At 37.3% G+C, this 24,271-nt stretch overlaps 1 protein-coding gene across 21 annotated transcripts in view; it reads right to left on the bottom strand.

Moving 5' to 3' along the window:
- ATL2 (atlastin GTPase 2) overlaps positions 1-24,271 on the bottom strand; it is a 71,998-nt gene that overhangs the window by 29,760 nt on the left and 17,967 nt on the right. For 16 of the 21 annotated variants that reach the window (XM_085019532.1, XM_085019527.1, XM_085019529.1 and 13 more), the window contains exon 2: positions 9,011-9,255. The exons of the other annotated variants lie outside the window; for them this stretch is intronic. Coding sequence is in view for 9 of the 16 variants with exons in the window: in XM_085019524.1 (XP_084875650.1) it covers positions 9,011-9,255 (245 nt within the window). In the remaining 7 variants the exon portion in view is untranslated. The remainder of the gene's footprint in view (positions 1-9,010; positions 9,256-24,271) is intronic. 21 annotated transcript variants of the gene reach the window in all.

Raw genomic sequence — 24,271 nt, 5'->3', positions numbered from 1 at the left:
TTAAAATAAAAACAAAAAATCAAATACACTTAGTATATAAACTTAACAAAAGACTCCCAGTCATACAAAACTCACCCTGCAACACTACAGAAGTCTAAGAGGAAAAAGAATGGTCCACTGGAAGTTCTGTTATATGGCCATATACTAGTGCAATTTGGCATAAATCCTACTACTTTAACTTGCTTCTATTACAGTAAACATACTCCAAAGAACCTGCAGAAAATGTATCCTCTTAGCTATTTAAAAAGAAAGATGTGTGTGAACAAAATGTTTTAAAGACTAAGAATAGGGAATTCCCATCGTGGCTCAGTGATTAATGAATCCAACGAGGAACCATGAGGTTGCAGGTTCGATCCCTGGCTTTGGTCAGCAGGGTTAAGGATCCGGCATTGCTGTGAGCTGGTGTAGGTCGCAGACACAGCTCGGATCCCGCGTTGTTGTGGCTCTGGCGTGGCCCGGCGGCTACAGCTCCGATTAGACCCTTAGCCTGGGAAACTCCATATACCGAGGGAGTGGCCCTAGAAAAGGCAGAAAGACAAAAGAAAAAAGACTAAAAGAAATCTAAAAAAGACTAAAAAAGACTAAAAAAAACTAAAAAAAAAAAAAAAACTAAAAAAAACTAAAAAACAAAAAAAACCCTAAAAAAACTAAAAAAAAAAAAAAAAAAACCTAAAAAAACTAAAAAAGACCAAAAGAAATCTAAAAAAGACTAAAAAAATCTTGAACCAGAACTCATGAGTCAAACATCAAAACTTTCTGGGGAGTTAGGAGGCAAAGAGATGATTATTTTAAAAAATTTTTTTTCTCCTCCAAAAATTTAACATTTTTATTAATTAAATTATACACAACTTAAATTATACAAAACTGTTCAGTTCCCCAAATGTTTTAGAGCTAGTAATTGAGTGCTCAGTGTTTATGTGTAACAGTATATTACTTAAGATATTATAAAGTCACCTATTTTTGAAATAGTAAATTTTAACTTATAGGAACAAAGATTTCAGCATACGAAAAGGTCTACTAGAATAAATTCTCTCAAGTCCAAAATTGAAATATGTGATGGCATAGGTATAATAATTTTGATATTACAAAGCAAGCAGTACATACATTTGGGGCTTAAAGCTAGAAAGGTATTCAAAGGCTATAAAAGATGGAACATTTTCAGGGAATAGATTCAGAAATGCAACCAAGAAAGCCCTCCTAAATCATGGCAATAAGGACTTTGAACAATGGAATGTAGCCTCCTCCATCTCATCTGTTTCTGATTCCTCTGTCTTTGGCAACATTTGGTAAAGTTTTTCTCAGTGAAATTATACTAGTTTTAAATCTGCATATGAAAAACAGAAAATTACAACTCAGAAATCAAAATCTAAGAGAAAAAAAAAATATGCTAATGGAAAGAAAGTAGTCCATAGTCCATATAACCTCTATATCTAACCCTTTAGCTTATACTCAGGTAACAAAATAAGCCTGTCAATTTTTATTTTACTTACTGAATCTTAAAACTCTTGATCAAATTTTGCCTGCTTCTTCCATAGGCAAAAATAGTAACAATATAAGATTAAAATTTCAAGAGTTCCCATTGTGGCTCAGTGGTTAACAAACCCCACTAGTATCCATGAGGATGCAGGTTCGATCCCAGACCTCACTCAGTGGGTTAAGAATCCGGTGTTGCCGTGAGCTGTGGTGTAGGTTGCAGACGTGGCTCGGATCCTGTGTTGCTGTGGCTCTGGTGCAGGCTGGGAGCCACAGCTCTGATTCAACCCTTAGCCTGGGAACCTCCATGTGCCGCAGGTGCAGCTCTAAAAAGACAAAAAATAAATAAAAAATAAATAAATAAATAAAATTTCAGCAGCTTGTTACATAAATTACATAGCGTTTCACTTGTAATATGTGAAATAGTCAAAAGCAAATTCAGTTAAAGTTTAGTGAATAAGCTAAACATCTACATTAAACGTGGCAATTTTATGAGCTTATGAACCTGAACAGAGTATGATCATGACTTAAAATTAACAAAACGCACACCTATCAGGATGGCTAAAATTAAAATCAAAACAATAATGTCTATAATATTTAAAAGAACTGTAAGTCTTTAATATTGCTGGTGGGAGTGCAAATTGGTAAAATCGCTTTTGAAAAAATTTCAGGGGAGTTCCTATTGTGGCTCAGCAGGTTAAGAACCCAGCTAGTATCTGTGAGGATACAGGTTCGATCCCTGGCCTCGCTCAATGGGTTAAGGATCTGGCATTGCTGTGAGCTGCGCTGTAGGTCGCAGACCCAGCTCGGATCCCACGTTGCTGTGGCTGTGGCATAGGCCCATATGTGCAGCTCTGATTTGACCCCTAGCCCGGGAACAGCCCTAAATATGCCATAGGTGCAGCCCTAAAAAGAAAAAAAAAAAAAAAAAAAATTCAGACTCTATGACCTAAGATTCCTACTCCTGGATATAAACCCAACAGAAATAAGTACTTACATCACCAAAACTTTTACAAGAATGTTCATTATAGCTTTATTAATAACAGACAAAAATTACAAACAACCAAGTCTATCAACAGGAGTAAATAAATCATATCTTCATCCAATGAAATACTACTCATCAATTAAAAAAAAATTACTGATACATACAACATGGATAAACCTCTAAATATTAAGAGTAGTCTTAATGTTGATTGAAAGAAACTAGACACAAGAGTGCATACTTTATGATTTATGTGAAGTTGAAAAGTAGACAAAATTGACCTATTGTGATATGTCAGAACAGCAGTACCTCCTAAGGGCTGGAGATGTAATAACTGAGAGGGAGAAAGAATGAGAGCCTTCTTAAGTGCTGGAAGTGTTCTTTTTTTTGAACTGAGAGGTAATGGTTATACAAGTATAGGTACATGAAAAGTCACTAGCTATACTAAGGCTTATGTACTTCAGTGTCTATAACTTATATCAATAATAATAACAAGAAGAAGAAGAAGAAGAAAATGACCCCAGGAAGAAACTTGTAAAAATATTGTTCTTCCTCTAAATACATTTCTTCCTTAGAAAGATTGTGAAACAAAATTTTTCTTCATGGATTCACACATTTCCAACTCTTAACATCACAGACATTGTTAGCCTAAGAGAAAAAGGTGAAACCAAGTTCAGCATCCCATTTAGCTGATTCTGAGATAGCTATGCTTTTGGCAAATTATATGTAGCAGCACAAGTAATCCTTAAAGACAATACTGTCTTTACTCCTGATATCTAGAAACAGTTCTGGGAGCAGCTCTTTAAACAGAAAGAATAAAAACTAGGAGTTCCCGTTGTGGCTCAGTGGTTAACGAATCCGACTAGGAACCATGGGGTTGCAGGTTCGATTCCTGCCCTTGCTCAGTGGGTTGACGATCCGGCATTGCTGTGAGCTGTGGTGTAGGTTGACGACGCGGCTCGGATCCCGCGTTGCTGTGGCTGTGGCGTAGGCCCGCAGCTACAGCTCCAATTAGACCCCTAGCCTGGGAACCTCCATATGCCGCAGGAGCGGCCCAAGAAATGGCAAAAAGATCCAAAAAAAGAATAAAAACTATACATAACTCCCTTTAAAGTGCCATTAGCAGTTACAATATAAATGGAGTCAAAACTCTATTCCTTAATTAAGCACAGACACCAGTGGGCAGCAGGAAAAATTATCATGCATGCACTCCTGTCAGTATACTTCAATTTCTCAAGTAAACACTGCAAAGTGAGTATTTACAAAAGAACAATTCGGTATAGGTGTGGAAAAGGATCAACGTCATCTTACATAGTGGTTTTTTTAGAATAAAGGTTCCGGCACCAAATTGCCTGGTTTGAAATCTCTGCCTTGCCACTTACTTTAAGCCTCATTTCTTCAACTACCAAGCTGAAATCCTAATATTACTACAAGGTTACTGTAAGTACTGAATGAGATATTACCTATGAAATGCTTGGTAATCAGAGTAGCTAGACTATAAATCGATAAAGATTCAAAAACTGTCATCTTAAACGATAGTATGTGCCTCTTCATGGAAGAAAACATCGTCTATAAAGTGCTCTTCCAAAAGTTAAACCTGAGTCTGATCTAGATTCAACTAACAATTTATAGGAAATTGAGAGAACAAAAGAACAGATAAAACTATACCAATGAGGTAAAACCAGCAAATCCAAACTAGGCAACTATTAAGATCAACAGTTGTCGGTTTCTTCAACAAATAAATTCACCAGAAAAAGAAATGGACAAGATCCTTAAAAGAGTTTTAAACACACACACACACACACACAAAACACTTTAAAAGACAACCAATTACAGTGTTGGACCTCATCTGGTTGGAAGTTGATTCAAACAAACTATAAATAAATAAATTAAATAAATAAATAAATAAATAAATAAAGCATCTGAGGCAAGTAGAAAACTGATCACCTATATTATACCAACTTAAGGATTTTTTTAACAGCCGAACCTGGGACCTATGGAAGTTCCCAGGCTAGGGGTCAAATCGGAGCTGCAAGTCTACAGCACAGCCATAGCAACACTGGATTGAAGTCCCATCCATCACCTACCCAGCAGCTTGTGGCAACACCAGATCCTTAACCCACTGAGCAAGGTCAGGGGTCAAACCTGCATCCTCACAGACACTATGTCAGGTTCTTAATCTGCTGAGCCATAATAGGAACTCCAACTTAAGGAATTATAGATTTTTTTTATGTATGATAATGATATAGTAATGTCCAAAAAAAACCACTTTTATCTTTAAAGAGATATATATTTAAATATTTACAAATAAAATATGATAACCGGATATACTTTAATAAAACATATAAAGTACAGAGTGAACTGAGCTTCAGATGAAATGATACTGATGTAATTGATACCTGCTAGAAATTGTTAAGTATATGGGCATTCATTATATTACCTACTTTTACACATGCTAACAATTTTTCATGGACGTTCTTAAAAAAGTAAGGAATGATATAAAAGTGGAAGGAACTCTGCAAAGAATTAAAAATCCTTATCTAGAACAGTTCAATGAGAGCCATTATCATTACTTACTGTTCAATATATCCCAAGTATTAGGTTTTACATATATGACATAATGTAATTCTACTATATTAATTTCCTACCTTCCTAAACTGATTCTTAAAATAGAAGTTATTTCTACGTGGAAACTTGATCAGCATTTTTCTAAAAATTCCTAGTGACACCAGGGTAATCTACTTCATTTTGGAAGTAGAAATCAGCTTACTAAAACTTACAAGGTCAATGCAAATATCTATGGACAATTAGACAAATGAAATATGGTATAATCATATAGTGGAATATTAAAGTAACAAAAATAATAAACTCACTAGATGCAAAAACACAGGTATTTCACAGACATGTTAATGAAATTAGCCAAATATAAACCCATATGGTATGATTTCATTCATGTAAAGTTTAAAAACAGGCAAAACTAGTCTGTGGTGAGAGAGTTCAGAACAGTGGTTACCTTATGGAGTAAATATTCACAACTGGGAAGGCTATAAAAAAGTGGGAGATTCTATATCCTCATCTGGGTGGTGATAATGTGGGTATATACAAATACAAAATTTGGCTCTCAAGCTATACACTTAAGATTTGCATACTTTTCTGTATGTAAATTATACTTCAAGAAAAAGAAAAAAAAATTAAAGAATAACTACATTTGCTGAACTACATCTCTGAATAACCAAATCAGCATTAGAAAGGGAAAGGCATATAATACTTGACAGTATACCCATATATTTCTGAAGGGCAACCCCACCACGACATTCATCACTTCTGTCTCTCATTTGACTTTAATCTCCACTCTATAATTCTCTACTTTTACACATGAAATAATATGGTAATTTTTAAAAATACTGACATAATAGACCTAATAGTTCTCATGAATTTTTACAATTATTGCATTCTGTAACTTTCCAAGAATGACTTTTACAGCTAATAAGTACTCTGCTTACAAATTAAGTACATCGATAATGCTGTTTTTTTTTCACATAGTCATTCACAGTGAATGCCATAAGTGATAACCTTCTAAGTTCAAAATGTTTCCTGCACTATGAATTCAATAAATTAGCAATTCTAGCAATACCCTCACATCTTATATTTCAAGGTAAATGCTTAACTACGATAATTAATTCCAATAGGACATGAAGGAATTTCACTCTAGAAAAACTTCTACTTCAACTCTCAAGTTTACAAAAGACTAATTACTTTCCTCCTACATTTCAAGCAAAAACAACCGACTTTCATAATACAAAGAGCAACTCAAAAAAAAAAAAAAATAGTAACTGTACAAGAAGTTGTTTACTTCACAACAAATGAGACCTAAAAATCAGGATTTCCCCTGTAATTTGGAAATGTTTGGTAAAAATCTTAAAATGTTCTTAGTTTTAAGAACTTGGCTACTGTGAGGTTATTTTCATCAAACAGAAAAGAGCCGCCCACGTTCAGCTTTGTTATAATTCCTTTACTAACTAATCAAAATAAAAACTTTTCTATTTCTAAATCATAAAGTAAAAGATTAATGTTAGGCTCCTTTAATGAACTGTACCTTTATATAAACTGACTCAGGTAAATACAGAAGACATGCAAAATCAGTGCAGAAGGTCCTCCAAAATGTGAAACTGACAGATATAGTGGGCCAACTACATTACACCACTTTACATAAGGGACTTGAACATTCAGGGATGTGGGTATCCACTGGGGGTCTTGAAATCAATCTTCCCCACTCCCCCAGCCCAGGTTATCCAAGAACAACTGTTACCACTGCCACTGCTCATCACCTACCTTCTTCAACTAGCACCCTACCTCTGCAGGCAGACAGGTTAATGAAAATAATCCAAAACCATCCCACTGCTTTTTTCTCCTTTACTTTCATCTCCCAGGAAAAGTATGACCCACCACCAAGTCGGTATAAGTAGAGGCATTTTTATCCACCAAATCAGACACAGTTTAATGTGATTTTCAATGAACAGAATAAGATTATTTACATCAGGAATCCTATATGGAAACCGTATGAATGAAAATAAAGATATTTCAGCTTAGAAACCACTAACTAGGTCCACTCAGGACCTCCTTATCTTTCTGTGTTTCCAGTGTCTTCCCCACAAAGGAGGAATTCTGTTAGTTCTGACACTACAAATATATGACACACGTGTGGGCTGCATCTGCTCTTTTGAAAAGCCACTACTAACTGAGCAGAGATCGGATAAGAAATGGCATCTGAGGTGAAACTCGTCAGACAAGTGATCTAAGCTTCCATCCCCTTCTAACATTCTATGACCTACTTGGAATCATATACATTTGCAGTGAAAAGCTCAGAAAACAGATACTACAAGCTAACTTAAGGAGTTAGAGCCTCAAAATACAGAAATTCTTTATCTTTAAATGTACAGTCTTTTTTTAAAAAAGAGTATGTCACTACTTATACACTCTTCTACTTCAGAAGTAAAGTTTTGGAAAATAGTCAAGTCCAAGCAGAAAATCTTTAAAATACTATTATCTTTCTCAATTTCCAACTTGTGTAAAATAGTGTTCATGTTAACATGAACTACAATCTTGATACTCAGGCATACTTGAAAACATGCCCTGAAGAGATGCCTTTGAAAAGAATACTGAAAAGCTTCCTGAAAAATCAACTAGGAAGGTTTGCCTTCTTACTTATCTCAAGGCAGATGCACAGCCAGTTATAGATTTACACAGACCTCATAAAGGTGGACACCCTGAGAGATGTTTAGACAATTACATAATTCTGTTAGTGTTATTTTTCCAGCACCTTCTTGTGGCTTTTGAATGTCTAAAGCCCCCTGTAAAGCAGTTCCCCCTAAGTGTTCCACTCCAAATTACCAATTCTTCCTCCTTGGTTTCAATCAAACTCTCATTTCCCCACTCCAGCTTTCAAGTATTACAAAAACCTTCTGACTCAAGTGAAAAAAATTTTTTTTTCTTTTCTCAGGGGAGAAAGTGGGGGGGTGATGTGTGATAGCAACTGTTTGATACCATCAAAAAGTGAAAAATGTGCACAGAAAGGGTGATCCATCAGTCAAAACAGAAAGTAAATGTTGCTGTATAGCCCAGGGAACTATACCTGATCACTTGTGATGGAACTTGATGGAGGATAATGTGAAAAAAAGAATGTGTATATATATGTTTAACTGGGTCACTTTGCTGTACAGCAAAAATTGACAGAACATTGTAAGTCAAGTATAATACAATTTTTTAAAATAAAAATAAGAAAGTAAATGCTTACTATGGGCCAATTATTGTGCTAGGCATAGGAGATATGGAAATGAGGATAAGACCCACTCCTGAGAGAGGTTAAACTAGCCAGGAAAAATAAGTAACTAAAGTAGTATCAATGAAACACATGACCTGTGCCATAAGGTCATTATAGTCTTAGAAACCAAGGTAGGCTTCCTCTGAGAAGACTAGCAAATAGTATAGCAACATTTGAGAGAGAATATGACATGCTCAAGGAATTGCAAAAACTATAGTATACCAGACACGGAGAGACAAGGGATGCGGCTCGGACCTTAGAAGGCCATGGAAGCCACTTTAAGGAACTGAAGTTCATCTCAAAAATTAAGTCTCTGAAGGAGACTTATTTGAGGAGCATAAGTATACCTTTACAGAAGTTTCTATCAGCTTGCTTCACCCACTACTGTAAAGGTGATCAAGAGGGGAAGGTGTGAGAAAATAACAAAAAGAGTACTTCAGAGACTTTCAGAGTATTTAAGAGTATATTCAGACACCCTGGGTTAGAGCTATAATGCTTGGAACATAGGTGCTCAATCCTATGCTTCAATATATACTACATGTAAAAAGGAATTATGGAAAGGAATATCAAGAGCTCAAACAAACTTACATATACCATCTTAACTAAGAAGTTATCAAGAACTGTATTTTTATAAAATTAAAGATATAGCTCTTAATGATTCTGTCTATTATTTTAAAACAAGATTGGATGGTAACTTGTTTTTAATTGGGTTCAATTTAAAAGACTCTATTCACCTTGTTATACATATATCTAAGCATGAAGTCCAGTAGAAATGATTTCCCTTTACGAAAAGCTCCTGCCACAGATACCACTACTATGTTAAGATCGCGTATGTGCTCCTGTAGCAATATCTGCTCCAAAGCTTCTTCATCAAGCTCAAAGTTATGGTCATCTTCATGTGCAAGAACAATCTGTACTGGACATGGTTTCTTCATAACCTCATCAGAGTTTACTAGGTCATCATCTTCATAACTCTCACCTAGAGTTAAAAAGAAGAGAAATAGGTTACTTTAATTCCTGCATGCCAAACTTTTCCTATAGGGATCACAACTAAGTCAAAATTTCAAATAACTTCTCCCCCATTACAAATCACTTGGAAATATTTACCACAGCGATGTTCAAATACACACTAGATTCTCATTTCGTTATAACAGGACCAAAAAGACCAGTCAATTTCCTACTATAAATACAGATAAGCAGCAATATTAAGTATGGCCTCTATCTCAATTAAGTCTTAATAGCTAAATGTGAGTAGCAGCTGCTCTTGAACACTCTATTATTCTATAAACAGCTTCTGCTACTACAGGCACACAGAAACTAGACAGAGAGAGTGGAAAATCAATTTCATCGTCATCTAATTATTCAGATTCCAATTATCACCTGGAAATTACTCCAAGTTACAAAAATTAAAACTGTAAACATTATTTTTCATTCTGAAACTTAAAAGATTAAGCTCCTAAGAGATTTCCAAAAATGACACATGATAAAGCTAATGGGTCCCTAATTTAATGAAAGTTATCTAAAAGTATAGCCTTCCTGGTCAAAGCAAAGCACAGGATTAATTTTTTTTTTTTTTTGTCTTTTTGCCATCTTCTTGGGCCGCTCTCACGGCATATGGAGGTTCCCAGGCTAGGGGTCGAATCGGAGCTGTAGCCACCAGCCTATACCAGAGCCATAGCAATGCTGGATCCAAGCTGCGTCTGCAACCTACACCGCAGCTCACGGCAACGCCGGATCGTTAACCCACTGAACAAGGCCAGGGACCGAACCCGCACAACCTCATGGTTCCTAGTCGGGTTCGTCAACCACTGCGCCACGACGGGAACTCCAGGATTAATATTTTAGTGGAAGACACAAGATGTACAGTCAATGAAGTATAGAGTTTCACTGCTTCTAGGGCTCTTTTTCACCAAACACCACAGCCACCCCTTCAAGATTACACAGCTTCTAAATAATAGCTATATAAACTCTTCTGTACACGCAGCATACCAAAAGAAGTTAAGCTTTGCAGAACTTTACTGAACAGTGATGAAGAAAGTAACTATAAAATATGTAACACCAGAGACAAAATAACGTTTAGGTTTCTGCTTTTTTTTTTTTTTTAAACACACCTAATAGCTGGTTTCAGAGGCTATGTACCCTTGCCTGGCTTTCTTCCCTATCAATTGCTTGATCCCACATACCAAAAAGTTACTCCTGGGACTTTATCCTTTTCCACATCAACATTTTTAAGATGCTCTTCCCCTGAGCTTGTCTCCTAAGTACCAGTTTCCAATCTAAGGAGACATACAGTACCTACTATGTTCAGTGCAATGATAGTCCCTCCTCTCCTAAGAGACAGCCAGTCCACTGAGGAGTGGCACATTATTAGTACACCAATACTGTATCCACATAACCACTATTCTCATGGCAAAGATTATATACCTACATTAATGAATTTTTAATATCCTTCAGAAAGAAACACCCAGCTTATTTGATTTGCAAAGACTATTAGTCTTTTCCTTCATATTACAAGGCACCATTAACTGTACACAGCAAAATCAACATTCCTTCAAAAGGTGCTGTAAACAGCAACAATATAAAGAACAAGCAATGTCAAAGGAGAATCTCTGAAAATAAAAGCAATCAATATTTAGTTAGAGATGCCTATTTCGATGGTATACAGATACAGCCAGGTATGCTATTTGAGTGCACAAAAAGTAAATCTTCCAGGAAAAGTACAACTTAGTTAAATTCCAATTTAATATATCATTAGGTGAGTTAAAATAAAATTACCAAAAAGTATGCAAATTGGGTGATTAAATCCTTCCAAGCCTAACTAGAGCTTCAGACATGAACCAGGAAGCAAAACTGCCTAGATGCATTTCACTTAACTTCTATGTGCCTGTTTTCTCATCTGTAACATGGGGATAATAACAGCTCCTACCACATTAAGTTGCCATAAGGATTAAATGAGTTGATATATGCTTGATACACAGTAAGCATTATAAATTCTTATTAAGATGACAGTAATATTAAATAATCAATCCCATAGAAGCTTTTATTTGAGCCTTAAAACACTAAAACTCTACAGTGATTTTCAACTGACCAGTGTAGCTGCATAACGACATTACCATCTACCCATTTGCTCAGGCACAAACCAAAGGCTGTCCATGATACAGCTCTCTTTTTCCTAAACCCTGAGTCTAACCAGGTTCTTAAATTTGTCTTCATTCAAAATCTCTATTGGTCTTATCCTTTCTCACTTCAAGTGGTACCTAACTGGTCTCTCTTCTGGCCCCTTCTTCTCCAATCCCTACAGAGGAGCAACTAAATATTCAGTTAAATGTAAATGTGATTAAGTTACTCTCCTTAAAATACTGATATAGGAGTTTCCATCATGGCTCAGAAGTTAACGAACCTGACCAGTATCCATAAGAATGAGGGTTCAATCCCTGGCCTTGCTCAGTGGGTTAAGGCGTTGCCATGAGCTGCGGTGTAGATCACAGACGTGGCTCAGATCCTGAGTTGCTGTGGCTGTGGTTTAGGCCAGTGGCTGTAGCTCTGATTCAATCCCTAGCTTGGGAACTTCCATATGCCTCAGGTTTGGCCCTAAAAAGACAAAAAAAAAGAAAAATTGACACAGAGGATTAACTAAAATCCTACATGTACCTCTTAAGATCCTGTACTCACTGCCAAATCTCTCCAGACCCATTTGCTCTGTAAACTACAAAGAGACAAGCTAGCCTTTTTTTTTCTGATCCTTATGCTATTAAGCTCTTTTTAGACTCGTATTTCTTTCATTCATATTCCTCTGCCTAAAATACTCCTTCCCATGTTCTCCTCTAATTAATTTATACTTTATCCTTAAGTCTCAGTTAAAACGTCATTTCCTCAGGAATACCTTCCACGAGGCTCCTAACCAAATTTAGTCCTCCCACATTCCCCCAATCTTAATCCAGCCATTATCTGAATATTTACATTAGTACTTATCTATTATATGTCTCCCCTCCTAGATTGCCAATTCTCTGCTTAAAACCCACAATTAGTTTCCCACTATAACCAGACAAATAGGAGAAAAAATAAATAAATTCACGTTCCTTAACCATAGCCTCCACATCCTGTATCATCTGGCCCTTGAAATCTGGCCCCCATGTTGTTCCTTGAACAGGCTAAACTATTTCCCACCTGAGAATCTTTGCCCTGGATTCTCCCCTGTCTGCAATGTTCTGTCCCTAGAAATTCACAAGGCTTGCTTCTCCATTATCTAGGTCTCAGTGCAAATGTTTTTGTTTGCTTTTTTAGGGGCCACAACCAAGGCATATGGAAGTTTTCAGGGTAGGAGATGAACTGGAGCTACAGCCACCGGCCTACACCACAGCCAGAGCAACAAGGGATCCGAGCTGCATCTGTGACCTACACACCATGGCTTACAGCAATGGCATATCCTTAACCCACTGAGCGAGGCCGAGGCCAGGGATCAAACCCCTATCCTCATGGATCCTGGTTGGGTTTGTTAACGGCTGAGCCACAAAGGGAAATCCCTCAGTGCAAATCCTCTGTGTGGAGATAACAGACTCCTCCTCCTCACTTTAACAAAACAGGGTTTTTTCCCATAGCCCTTTTCAGTACCTAAAATAATCTTTGATTCGTTTACATGTGTACCTTACATCTCACCCTCCACAGAAGTTATGTGCCATAAAAATAAAGATCCCAATCATCTGTTGGTCACTCTTGTCCCTTAGCACTTAGAACACTGCTTGGCACCTAGATGGTACTTAATAACTATTTCTTGAATGAATGAAATTTATATATTTTACTCAGGAGTTTTACACCTGCTCCTTCCCATTTTATAAGCAAATTGGACAATCACATAACTAGTTTGAGGAAATACTTCTAGCAACTTAAGTTTTTATGTTATTTATCACAAAATTACAAATAAAGGTATCAAAGTTCTACCAAGTAATGTAATTAAATATAATGTAATTAAAAAGAACTCAGGGGGAATTCCTGTCGTGGCTCAGCAGTAACAAGCCTGACTAGTATCCACAAGGATGGGGGTTCGATCCCTGGCCTTACTCAGTGGGTTAAGGATCTGGTGCTGCCATGAGCTGTACAGATCCCAGTTGCAGTGGCTGTGGTGTAGGCCAGCAGCTGTAGCTCCAATTTGACCCTTAGCCTGGGAACTTTCATATGCCACGGGTGTGGCCCTAAAAAGACCAAAAAAGAAAAAAAAAAAAAAAAAAAGAAGAAGAAGAAGAAGAACTCAAGTTCCCATTGTTTAGCAGGTTAAGAACCTGACAGTGTCCATGAGGATGTGTGTTCGATCCCTGGCCTTGCTCAGTGGGTTAAGGATCCAGTGTTGCTGCAAGCTGCTGCATACATCACAGGTGCGGCTCACATCTGGTGTTACTACAGCTATGATGCAGGCTGGCAGCTGCAGCTCTGATTGGACCCTGAGCCCAGGAACTTCCATATGTCACAGGTGCAGCCTTAAACAGCAACAAAAAAAAAAACAAACAAAACAAAACAAAAAATATGAAAAGTGCTAAAATATCACAATGACCAAACCTGGAGATTGCTTATTTTGTTAAACCAACAAATAGTCTTATTCTTGTTATAAAGAAAGCATTAATTGGTTTCTTAAAAACAAAAACAAACCATTTTGCAGGAAATCTTTGTTGACTTAAAATTTCACCTAAATTAGTTGACTACTGTTACCATGTGGCCAGCTCTTTTATTAGCATGGATAAAGATAGATACTGCAGATATACAAGCAGCATATTTGTCACCATTTCTAATCAACAGACTTCTAAAGGAAGTGCAGCAAATATGTTTCACAGGAATAATGGAGCACAATGACATGATTCAGCTAAATTTATCCCATCATAATTTCTCTACCAAATATGGACTAACTAAAGGTAAAGTACTGATATAGGCCATTGGATAAAGAATTATATGCAAAATTCACTAGAATACCTATAAATATTAATATTCAGTGATCACCTACAAATGGAAGTCTTTTTAAATTTAGTATTACCTAAGATTTTTAAATTTAAGTTAAATCCTCTATAGAGAACAGTGATTTTATTTCCACTCTTCAAGGCCAAGAAATTGCTGAGAAAGCAGATTCCAGCCCCCAAAAGGCTTTCCTAATTCACTGTTCCAAGTCAGCTTTCCCCAGCCTGAATCTTTCAGGGTCAAAGGTGACTGAAAGACACTTACAAACAATCAACAGTTCCTCAAATATTTCTCCATACCTTAACACTAACTATACTTAACCTGTCTGTCACAAGGCCTACAACAAGATACCATCTTAGTAAATAAAGACCAGTAGCTACCAGGATTAGGGAATAAGGATGACTAGGTGGAGCACAGATAATTTTTAGGGCCATGAGGCTAGTCTCATCATATGTTGCTATAAATGGCAGAGACATTATCATTCTATATTTGTCAAAACCTATAGAATATACAACCCCCAAAGTGAACTATGATGTAAACTATGGACTTTGGGTGATAATAATGTACCAATTAAAGTTCATCAGTTGTAACAAAATACCACTCTGGTGTAGGATATTGAAAGGATGGAAGGATGGGGGGGTATATGGGAACTCAGTACTTTCTATTCAATTTTGCTGTGAACCCAAAACTGCTGTAAAAAATAAGTCTATTAAAAAAAAAAACTGTACTTTTCTATTGCTCTCTGATTAAAGTATGATTATACTTTATCTTAAACTTACCAAATTCATAGTATTCAGCACACATTCCAACAGGAAAATTTACACTCTAGGACTGACTGAGGTATGTCTGCAAACTTCAAGCTTAATTATAAGCTATAACAATAAAAAAAAGTGCTTGGAGATCCCGTCATGGCTCAGCGGTTAACGAATCTGATTAGGAACCATGAGGTTGTGGGTTCAATCCCTCGCCTTGCTCAGTGGGTTAAGGATCCTGCGTTGCCGTGAGCTGTGGTGCAGGTCGCAGACGCGGCTTGGATCCCGAGTGGCTGTGGCTGTGGCGTAGGCCGGCGGCTACAGCTCCAATTCAACCCCTAGCCTGGGAACCCCCATATGCCGTGGCAGCGGCCCAAGAAATGGCAAAAAGACAAAAAAATAAAATAAAATAAAACAGTGCTACAAAGCTGCATTACAATAAAATATTATTAGCATTAGATTATATCAACCCAAAACTAAACTTTTAGAAAGAGAACCAGGTTCAGAAGCAATGAAAGTATATTTTAAGGTATTATTCACATTCCAAATAAAAACTTTTAACAAATTTTTATGGAAAGACGCCTGGACTCAGTGCACTCAGTCTATTTACAAAAATTAGTGATTCAACAAAGCAAAGTGATATTTTGGTATATGGTACTTGGACCTCAATTTTTTTTTTTTTTTTTTTTTTTTTTGTCTTTTTAGGGCCGCACCTGTGGCATTTGGAGGTTCCCAGGCTGGGGGTCGAATTGGAGCTGTAGCCGCCTGTCTACACCAGAGCCACAGCACTGTCAGATCGGAGCTGCATCTGCAATCTACACCACAGCTTACGGCAACACCGGATCCTTAACCCACTGAGCGAGGTCAGGCATGGAACCTGCATCCTCATGGTCCCTAGTTGGATTCGTTTCCGCTGCACCATGATGGGAACTCCCAGACCTCAACATTTATACTCCATAACCAAATGAAAACAGTATTTAAGTATTTGTTTATTCCAGCACATATTTTTAAAAGCCTTAAAGAGGTTGTACCATGGTAAAGCTATTTGTAGAAATTTATTAAGAAAAAAAAGATACTAACAAAGATACACAAGTTGGTTTATCATAGCATTATTTATGGTAGTGAAAATTAATGCTGAATGTCTTAAAACAGGAAACTGGCTTAATATTTTAACTATACACTGACATATAGCTTAAAAAACACATATACACAGATTTTAAAAATTAAAGATATTTTGAAAATCAGTAAAAAAAATAAGTGGGGAAAAGGACAGATCACAAAATCATACAAATCTTTCTCAATTCTGTTTTGCTTTATTTTTAAAAACACAGGCACACCTGGGGTGGGGTAGGGGGAGAAACAGCAACTTTTGAGGCTTCCTCTTCCAGTCATTAGAGAAACTGCTACCAGGCTGGCCCTCTCCCACAAACTATAAAGCTCAACAAAATATTGAGGCACCTTTTTTCAAACATTGGACAACAAGCAGAAGAGAATACTGCTTGAGAAAAGGTCAAACACAAACACACCCACCCATACTTCCCATCCACTGTCACTCTCTGCCTAGGAACAATTTCCTACACACAACATGGGGAATCAAAGCAAATTATCTGAGTTCAGGACTACCAAGGCAGTTGAGAGCTGTGCAGCAGGACACAGAAAAAGGAGCTATGCAGAGATACAGCCCAGAAGTCCCTCGCCAAGTGACAAGCTTCACAGGTAGACCAGAAAGCAGCCACTACAGGTTGCAAGGGGAAGAGATACCAGATATCGGATAACATGGCATTCTTGCTCAGCCATGGTGGAAAAATGAACACCTCAGACATCAAGCTAAAACACCAGAAAGGCCACATCTTAGAAACAAAGACCATGTTCTAGAGCAAGGACTACTAAAGATTCACCCAAACAAAGCCTAATACTAGGACTTGAAAAGAAGGGAGACAGTTTGGAAATTTAGTCCCGCCAGGTTAGAAGGGTTTCCTGTAAGCTTTTGACAGATCCACACTAAAAAAGTATACGGCCAAATCTATAAAAGGTCAAGAGAAATTAGTAACTGAACTGCAAACCACAACAAAAACTAGATAAGAGAATCCAGAATCTTCACAACACATAGTGTACAATAAAGTACATGATCAGAAATTCAGAAATGCCCAGAAGAAAATGTAGCCCACAGTCAAGGAAAAAAAAAAAGCAGTTGATAGAAACCAATCTTGCAATAGCCCAGATGTTTGACTTCACAGATAAAAGCTTCTAAGGTATTATAAATATGTTCAAAGATTTAAAGGAAAATAGGTCTTAATAACTGAACAGTTAGGGACCCTCAGCCAATAAATAGACGATTAAAAAACAAACCAATATTCTAGAACTGGAAAGTACAATAATTAAAATATTCTCTTGATGGACTTAATAGCAGACTTCGGATAGCAGAACAAAGGGTCAGTGAACTTGAAATCAGGCCAAAGTGTTCTCTAATTCAAAGAATTCAGAGAAAAATGGAAGGGAGGAAAGGAAAACAACCTAACTAACAGAGCCTCAGGGACCTATAGAGCTATGTCCAACATGTAGTTAAGAGTCCAGGAGTTCTGTCGTGGCACAGTGGTTAACGAATCCGACTAGGAACCATGAGGTTGTGGCTTCAATCCCTGGCCTTGCTCAGTGGGTTAAGGATCTGGTGTTGCCATGAGCTGTGGTGTAGGTCCCAGACGTGGCTCAGATTCCACATTGCTGTGGCTCTGGCACAGGCCAGCGGCTGCAGCTCCGATTTGACCCCGAGCCTGGGAACCTCCATATGCCTTGGGTGTGGCCCTACCAAAAAAAAAAAAAGACAAAAAACCCCCCAAAAAACAAAAATTATTGATTCACAATAATCAATAAGGCAAAAAGACAAAAAAAAAAAAAAAAGAGTCCAAAAGAAGAACAAAATGAGAATGGAGTTGAAAAAAATACTTAAGGATATATAACAGTCAAAATATTATTACTAAATTTGGTGACAAAGACTTAGAGATCCAGGAAGCTCAGCAAACTTCAAGTAGCGTAAACACAAAGAAAATCACATCAGTCAGACTGCTAAAAACCAAAGGTAAAGGTAAAAATCCTTAAAGAAGTGGTGTGGTAGAGGGAGTAACTCAAAAACGATGACCTCTCAACAAAAACAATGGGAGCCAGAAGACAATAAAATTGTATCTTTAGAGTGCTTAAAGAAAAAAAGAACGTCAACTCAGACTTATCAAAAATAATAGATTATAATATGTGGTTTATAAAATATGTAGAAGTAAAAGATTTTTTAAAATTTAAACAAATGTTGTATGTACATTAAATTATATTCTAAGGTCATCATGATTTTGAAGCAGAATGTTGTAAGAACACAGATTCTAAGTGGACTTTGAGACATTAGAGATGTATATTGTAGCTTTAGAGTAATGACTGAAAAAATAAAGAGGTAGAGCTACAAAAGCCAATAAGAAACCAAAATGAAATACTAAAAAATGTTCAATTAACCCAAAGAAAAAACAAGAACAAATGATAAAGGAACAAATGGAAAATGGCAAGATGGCAAGCTTAGGAATTCCCACTGTAGCACAGTGGGTTAAGGATACAGTATTGTCTCTGTGGTGGTGTGGGTGCAATCTCTGGCCCTGCACAATGCATTAAAGGATCTAGGGTTGCCACAACTGTGGCACATAGAGGTCACAGCTGTGGCTTGGATTCAATGTGCCCCAGGAACTTCCATATGCCGTGGGTGTGGCCAAAAAAAAAAAAAAATGGGAGGAGAACTTAAACCCCACTAAATCTATAATTACATTAAATACAAATACACTAAACATTCCAATGAAAACACAGGGACTGTCAGAGTGGATAATAAAAGCTACAACTAAATACTGTATATAATAGTGGCCCTTTTACTATAAAGACAGGTTGAGAGTAAAAGGTAGGAAAAAAGATCCATATGCAAATTACCATAGGACAAATGATGTAGCTATAAAAATGCCAATGTAGACTCCAAGACTAAAAATATTACTACATATAAAATGGGTAAACATCAGAAAGATATAATAACCCTAAATAAGAGATTAAAAATACATGAAGCAAAATTTAGAGAACTAAAAATAAAATGAGACAAATGCATAATCAGACATGGAGATTTTAACAACCCTTTCTGAGTAACTGCTAAAAAGAGACAAAAAAAATTACCAATAAGAATATAGGGGAGTTCCCATCGTGGCACAGTGGTTAACGAATCCAACTAGGAACCATGAGGTTGCAGGTTCGGTCCCTGGCCTTGCTCAGTGGGTTAAGGATCCGGCATTGCCAGCCATGAGCTGTGGTGTAGGTCACAGACGCAGCTCCAATCTGGCGTTGCTGTGGCTGTGATGTAGGCTGGTGGCTGTGACGTAGGCTGGTGGCTACAGCTCCAATTCGACCCCTAGCCTGGGAACCTCCATATGCTGCGGGAGCGGCCCTAGAAAAGGCAAAAAGACAGAGAGAAAAAAAAAAAAAGAATATAGGGGAGTTCCCGTCGTGGTGCAGTGGAAATGAATCTGACTAGGAACCATGAGGTTTCGGATTCGATCCCTCGCCTTGCTCAGTGGGTTAAGGATGCAGTGTTGCCATGAGCTGTGGTGTGGGTCGCAGACGTGGCTTGGATCCCACATTACTGTGGCTCTGACATAGGCCGGGTGGCTACAGCTCCGATTCAACCCCTAGCCTGGGAACCTCCATATGCCGAGGGAGCGGCCCTAGAAAAGGCAAAAAGACAGGGAAAAAAAAAAAAAAGAATATAGGATAGTGCTGTCCACATGATATAAGCTACATGTGTAACTTTGTTTTCTTTAGTCATATTAAAAAGTAAAAAGAAACAATTTTAATATTATTTTATTAACCCAATATATTCAACATACTGTCATTTCAACCCAAAAAGCAATATTTTAAAATTAAGATATTTAGGAGGTCCCATCGTGGCTCAGCAGAAACGAATCTGACTAGCATCCATGAGGATGCAGGTTCATCCCTGGCCTTGCTCAGTGGGTTAAGGATCCAGCGTGAGCTGTGGTGTAGGTCGCAGATGCAGCTTGGATCTGGCGTTGCTGTGGCTGTGATGTAGGCCAGGGGCTATAGCTCCAATTCGACCCCTAGCCTGGGAAGCTCCACTGGCCCTAAAAGGATTTAAAAAAAAATTTTTTTTAATTAAAATAAGATATTTACATTCCTCTTTTGTACTGTCTCTGAAATCCACTATGTACTTTACACTCACAGCATCTTTCAATTCAAACATTAAATTTTTATCAAAAATACAGGATCACTTAAGATTTCATAAAATTTATAACTAAATAAGTAGATTAACATACAAGTTGTTCCAAATATACAAGTTTTCCAATAACTGAATCAAACACCCCAAAATTATTTTCTATCCATATGTACATCCATATTGACAAAACTCCTTGTTTTTAAAATATAAACTACAATTAAATAAAATTTAAAATTTACTTCTTTAGTCATGTTATCCATTTGGCTTTAACATGCATATCCTTGACTGAGGCTGACCATTTTTCCATGTATAATATTTGTTTCCTCTTGTATGAACTATTAATGATGTAGATAATTTTAAGAAAACAGTATAAATAAAAACCCAGAAGTCTCTTTAATTCAACAGTATCAAATTAATAAATGCTTACACAGTATATTTTGCAGATAGTTTTTAAATTCAATTAGAGTACAGTGGGATACTTTATATACAATATATAATTTAATGCTGAAAACCAATCAAAAGTTTTATAGTGGCTATATATTTGCTTGTATAATATATCTTGATTTACTTCTTACAGAACGGTAGTCAGGAATGTTACATTTCAATTTAACATTACAAAGCAAATTGTGTTTTTCCCATAGGAAAAACACGGCTCTCTCAACTGAATGGCAGTAAAAAGCTGGAACTGGCTATAAACACATAACAGGCAACAAACCTGGTTAAAGCCCCATTGCTGCTTCTCTATAAACACGAACAGGCAAAGCTTCAAATTAAAACGGCTTTACTTTAAATAACCCCACCCTGCTTTCATAACCTTTTTTTCTGTCTGTCTGTCTTGTTAGAATGGCACCCGTGACACGTGGAAGGTCCCAGGTTAGGGGTCAAATCGTAGCTGCACCTGCTAACCTACACCACAGCCACAGCAATGCCAGGTTTGAGCTCTGTCTTCGACCTACACCACAGCTCACAGCAACTCTGGATCTTTAACCCATGTGCATGGCCAGAGATTGAACCTCATCCTTATGGATACTAGTAAGATTCTTAACCTGCTGAGCCACAAAAGGAACTCCTCATGACCTTTATTACAATTAAGATTCCTACAGTAAGGATCAAAATTCAAATTTCTAACTATAAATACTACGCCAAATTGAAACTAAGGACCACTGGCTAATTAGCTGAGGTTAATAATTCAGCAAAAAAAATCTGGAGTCACTGCTTAGTGCAAAATATGTACTCTGCTCTCTACCTTTTGCAAATTTTCTTCACTTTTTGGAACTTCTTTGCTTTAATTATGATCTCAAAAAAAAAAAAATCATCGAAAGCCAAAAAAAAAAATTAGGTAAAAAAATTGCCACTCTAGAAATAAACCACAGCATTTTAAATCTATAGAAGTAAGGAATAAAAGAGTACAAGTTATTGTCCAGATTCAAACTATCATGTTCAACAAAGCACAGTTGTGAAAACCAAGGAAATATAACTAAAGAAGCACAGATCTCTAGGTCAATACAATTACCAGTTATTTTTGTTTAAAGTAACAGACTGATTAACCATGTGGGAAAACTTGAGAGAATGTATATATCAACCAATTCATAAAACTCTGAATAAGAGAGATCATTTTCTTAAAGGCACTATATACAGTCTATCAAACAAGTAACTTTTTAGCTAAAAAGATGGTTTGAGAGGTTTAGGAAGAAAACCGGTTGGCACCGAAAATTTTAGTGGATGGACTGAAGAATTTTCCAGTAATGTTACCTGGAAGTTAAGGAATTAACTATTTGAAATCACTATCAACAAAACTAAAAATTTCAGAAGTGAATGCATTAGTAAAGCCAAGAGACACCAATGCATAGTTTCAAGGCAAACTTTATCTAACTGTTAGAATAGCACTCAAAATACTTCTGCCACAAAGCATTTTCAAAGTGGGAAAGCAAGGAATCATTGAAGACAGCATTTGCTATTCCAAATATTAGAGCATCACCAAGAAAAATATGAATCAGGTGATAACTTTGGATATAGGGTCTTTGGAATAATACAGACCTCCCAAACTTGCTAAAGCAAATTCAACAAGGGAAAGAGGGTATCCTGGTTGGCACTTCATCTTGCTCTAGGAAGAGGGTCTAAGCAGCCCAATCAATGAATTCAGCCAATCTAGTTCAAGAAGAAAACTTCCTTAAAAGGTTATATTAGGTTTTTTTGTTTGTTTTGCACCACACCCACAGCATACAAAGATTCCCAGGCTAGGGTTCAAGTCAAAACTGTAGCTGCTGGCCTACACCACAGCCACAGCAACTCGGTATCTGAGCTGTGTCTGTGGCTTATACCACAGCTCACGGCAATGCTGGATCTTTAACCCACAGAGCAAGGCCAGGTTTCGAACCTGAAACCTCATGGTTCCTAGTCAGATTCGTTTCTGCTGAGCCACAATGGGAACTCCAAAAGGTTATATTAGCATTAAGTATACAATTATTACTAATAATATATTTATATTAGATATCTAGTTTATGTTATTAATAAATGCTTGAAAAATCTGTCTAGTTTTCATTTATTTTCAAGATCAAACATGATGTAAAATGAAACAGATATCCTAAAAAACAGAACTCGATTAGAAATAACGCACACGTACAGAAACTAAGGACCTGACTTATGACTGTTTACCCAGGAACCAATTAAGTAGTAAAGTCTAAGGTCCTGCATAAAGAGAATCCAGGTGGTCTTCCCTCCCTAGAAACGGGGACTTCAAAAAGACAGCAATGTGCAATGACTACTAAGACTACTGGGTAAAAAGCTGATGGGGTAGATTATAATGGATAGATTAACCCCTAACCTCCTGAATCAATCTTAACATTACAAAGAGACGAAAGTTTTATGGCTCCTGATGTGATGATGCATCAGGAATCACATGATACCATCAAAGATGTATGTCTGAGGAAAAACTTTTTAAAACATGAAAATGATCAGGCCTCTAGATCTAACTATGGAAAAGGAAAGATAGAGACACATTCACCACCACCACAGAGATGAAGTCAGAAAATTCTAGAACATAGGAAATTCCACAGGACAAATAAACTGCAAAAGCTAAGGGGGAAAATGGATTGGGGGGGGGGGGGCCAAAGAGCCGTATCAACCAAATGCGATGTGTGGGCCTTGTTCAAGAGAATCAAGTATTAAAAGAAGAAAAAATCAGGGAAATATGAACTCTGGATATTTGGTATTAAGGAATTATTTTTCTAGTGTGATAACAGTACCATGACTATGTTTTTTAAAACTATTTTATCTTTTAAAGATACAAAGCATTCATACAATCTGTTATTTCCTTCAAAATAATCTGGTAGGGAGGCTGGCTAAGGAAAATAGATAAAACAAAGTGTCCATTATAGTGATAATGGTTTAATCTGGGAGATGCATCATAACCAGCTTCCTATCGTGTTCTCTTTAGTTCTGTACATATTCGAATTTTTCCATAATGTTTTTTTTTAAGTGATGAGGCTAATAATAAAGGCTTGATTAGAAGATAAAGCAGGAGTTCCCATCGTGGCGCAGTGGTTAACGAATCCGACTAGGAACCATGAGGTTGCGGGTTCGGTCCCTGCCCTTGCTCAGTGGGTTAAAGATCCGGCGTTGCCGTGAGCTGTGGTGTAGGCTGCAGACGCGGCTCGGATCCCGCGTTGCTGTGGCTCTGGCGTAGGCCGGTGGCTACAGCTCCGATTCGACCCCTAGCCTGGGAACCTCCATATGCCGCGGGAGCGGCCCAAGAAATAGCAACAACAACAACAACAAAAAAAAAGACAAAAAAAAAAAAAAAAAAGATAAAGCAGATCTAAGTAGATATATAGGACAGTGCTATAAGAAGCAAAAAAAGTCTCTTAGGAGTTCCCGTTGTGGCCCAGTGGAAACGAATCCGACTAGTGACCAAAAGGATGCAGGTATGATCCCTGGCCTCGATGAGTGGGTTGAGGATCCGGCATTGCCCTGAGCTGTGGTGTAGGTCTCGGACATGGCTCGGACCCCGTGATGCTGTGGCTGTGGTGTAGGCCGGCAGCTATAGCCCCAATTCGATCCCT

The sequence above is a fragment of the Sus scrofa genome, chromosome 3, assembly GCF_054392235.1.
Source record: "Sus scrofa isolate SSC_HxYL_T2T_F1_AM1 chromosome 3, Sscrofa_HxYL_maternal_Yorkshire_Landrace_v2.0, whole genome shotgun sequence".
In the NCBI taxonomy this organism is placed as follows: Eukaryota; Metazoa; Chordata; class Mammalia; order Artiodactyla; family Suidae; genus Sus; species Sus scrofa.
This window is presented reverse-complemented; position numbering and strand designations above follow the sequence as displayed.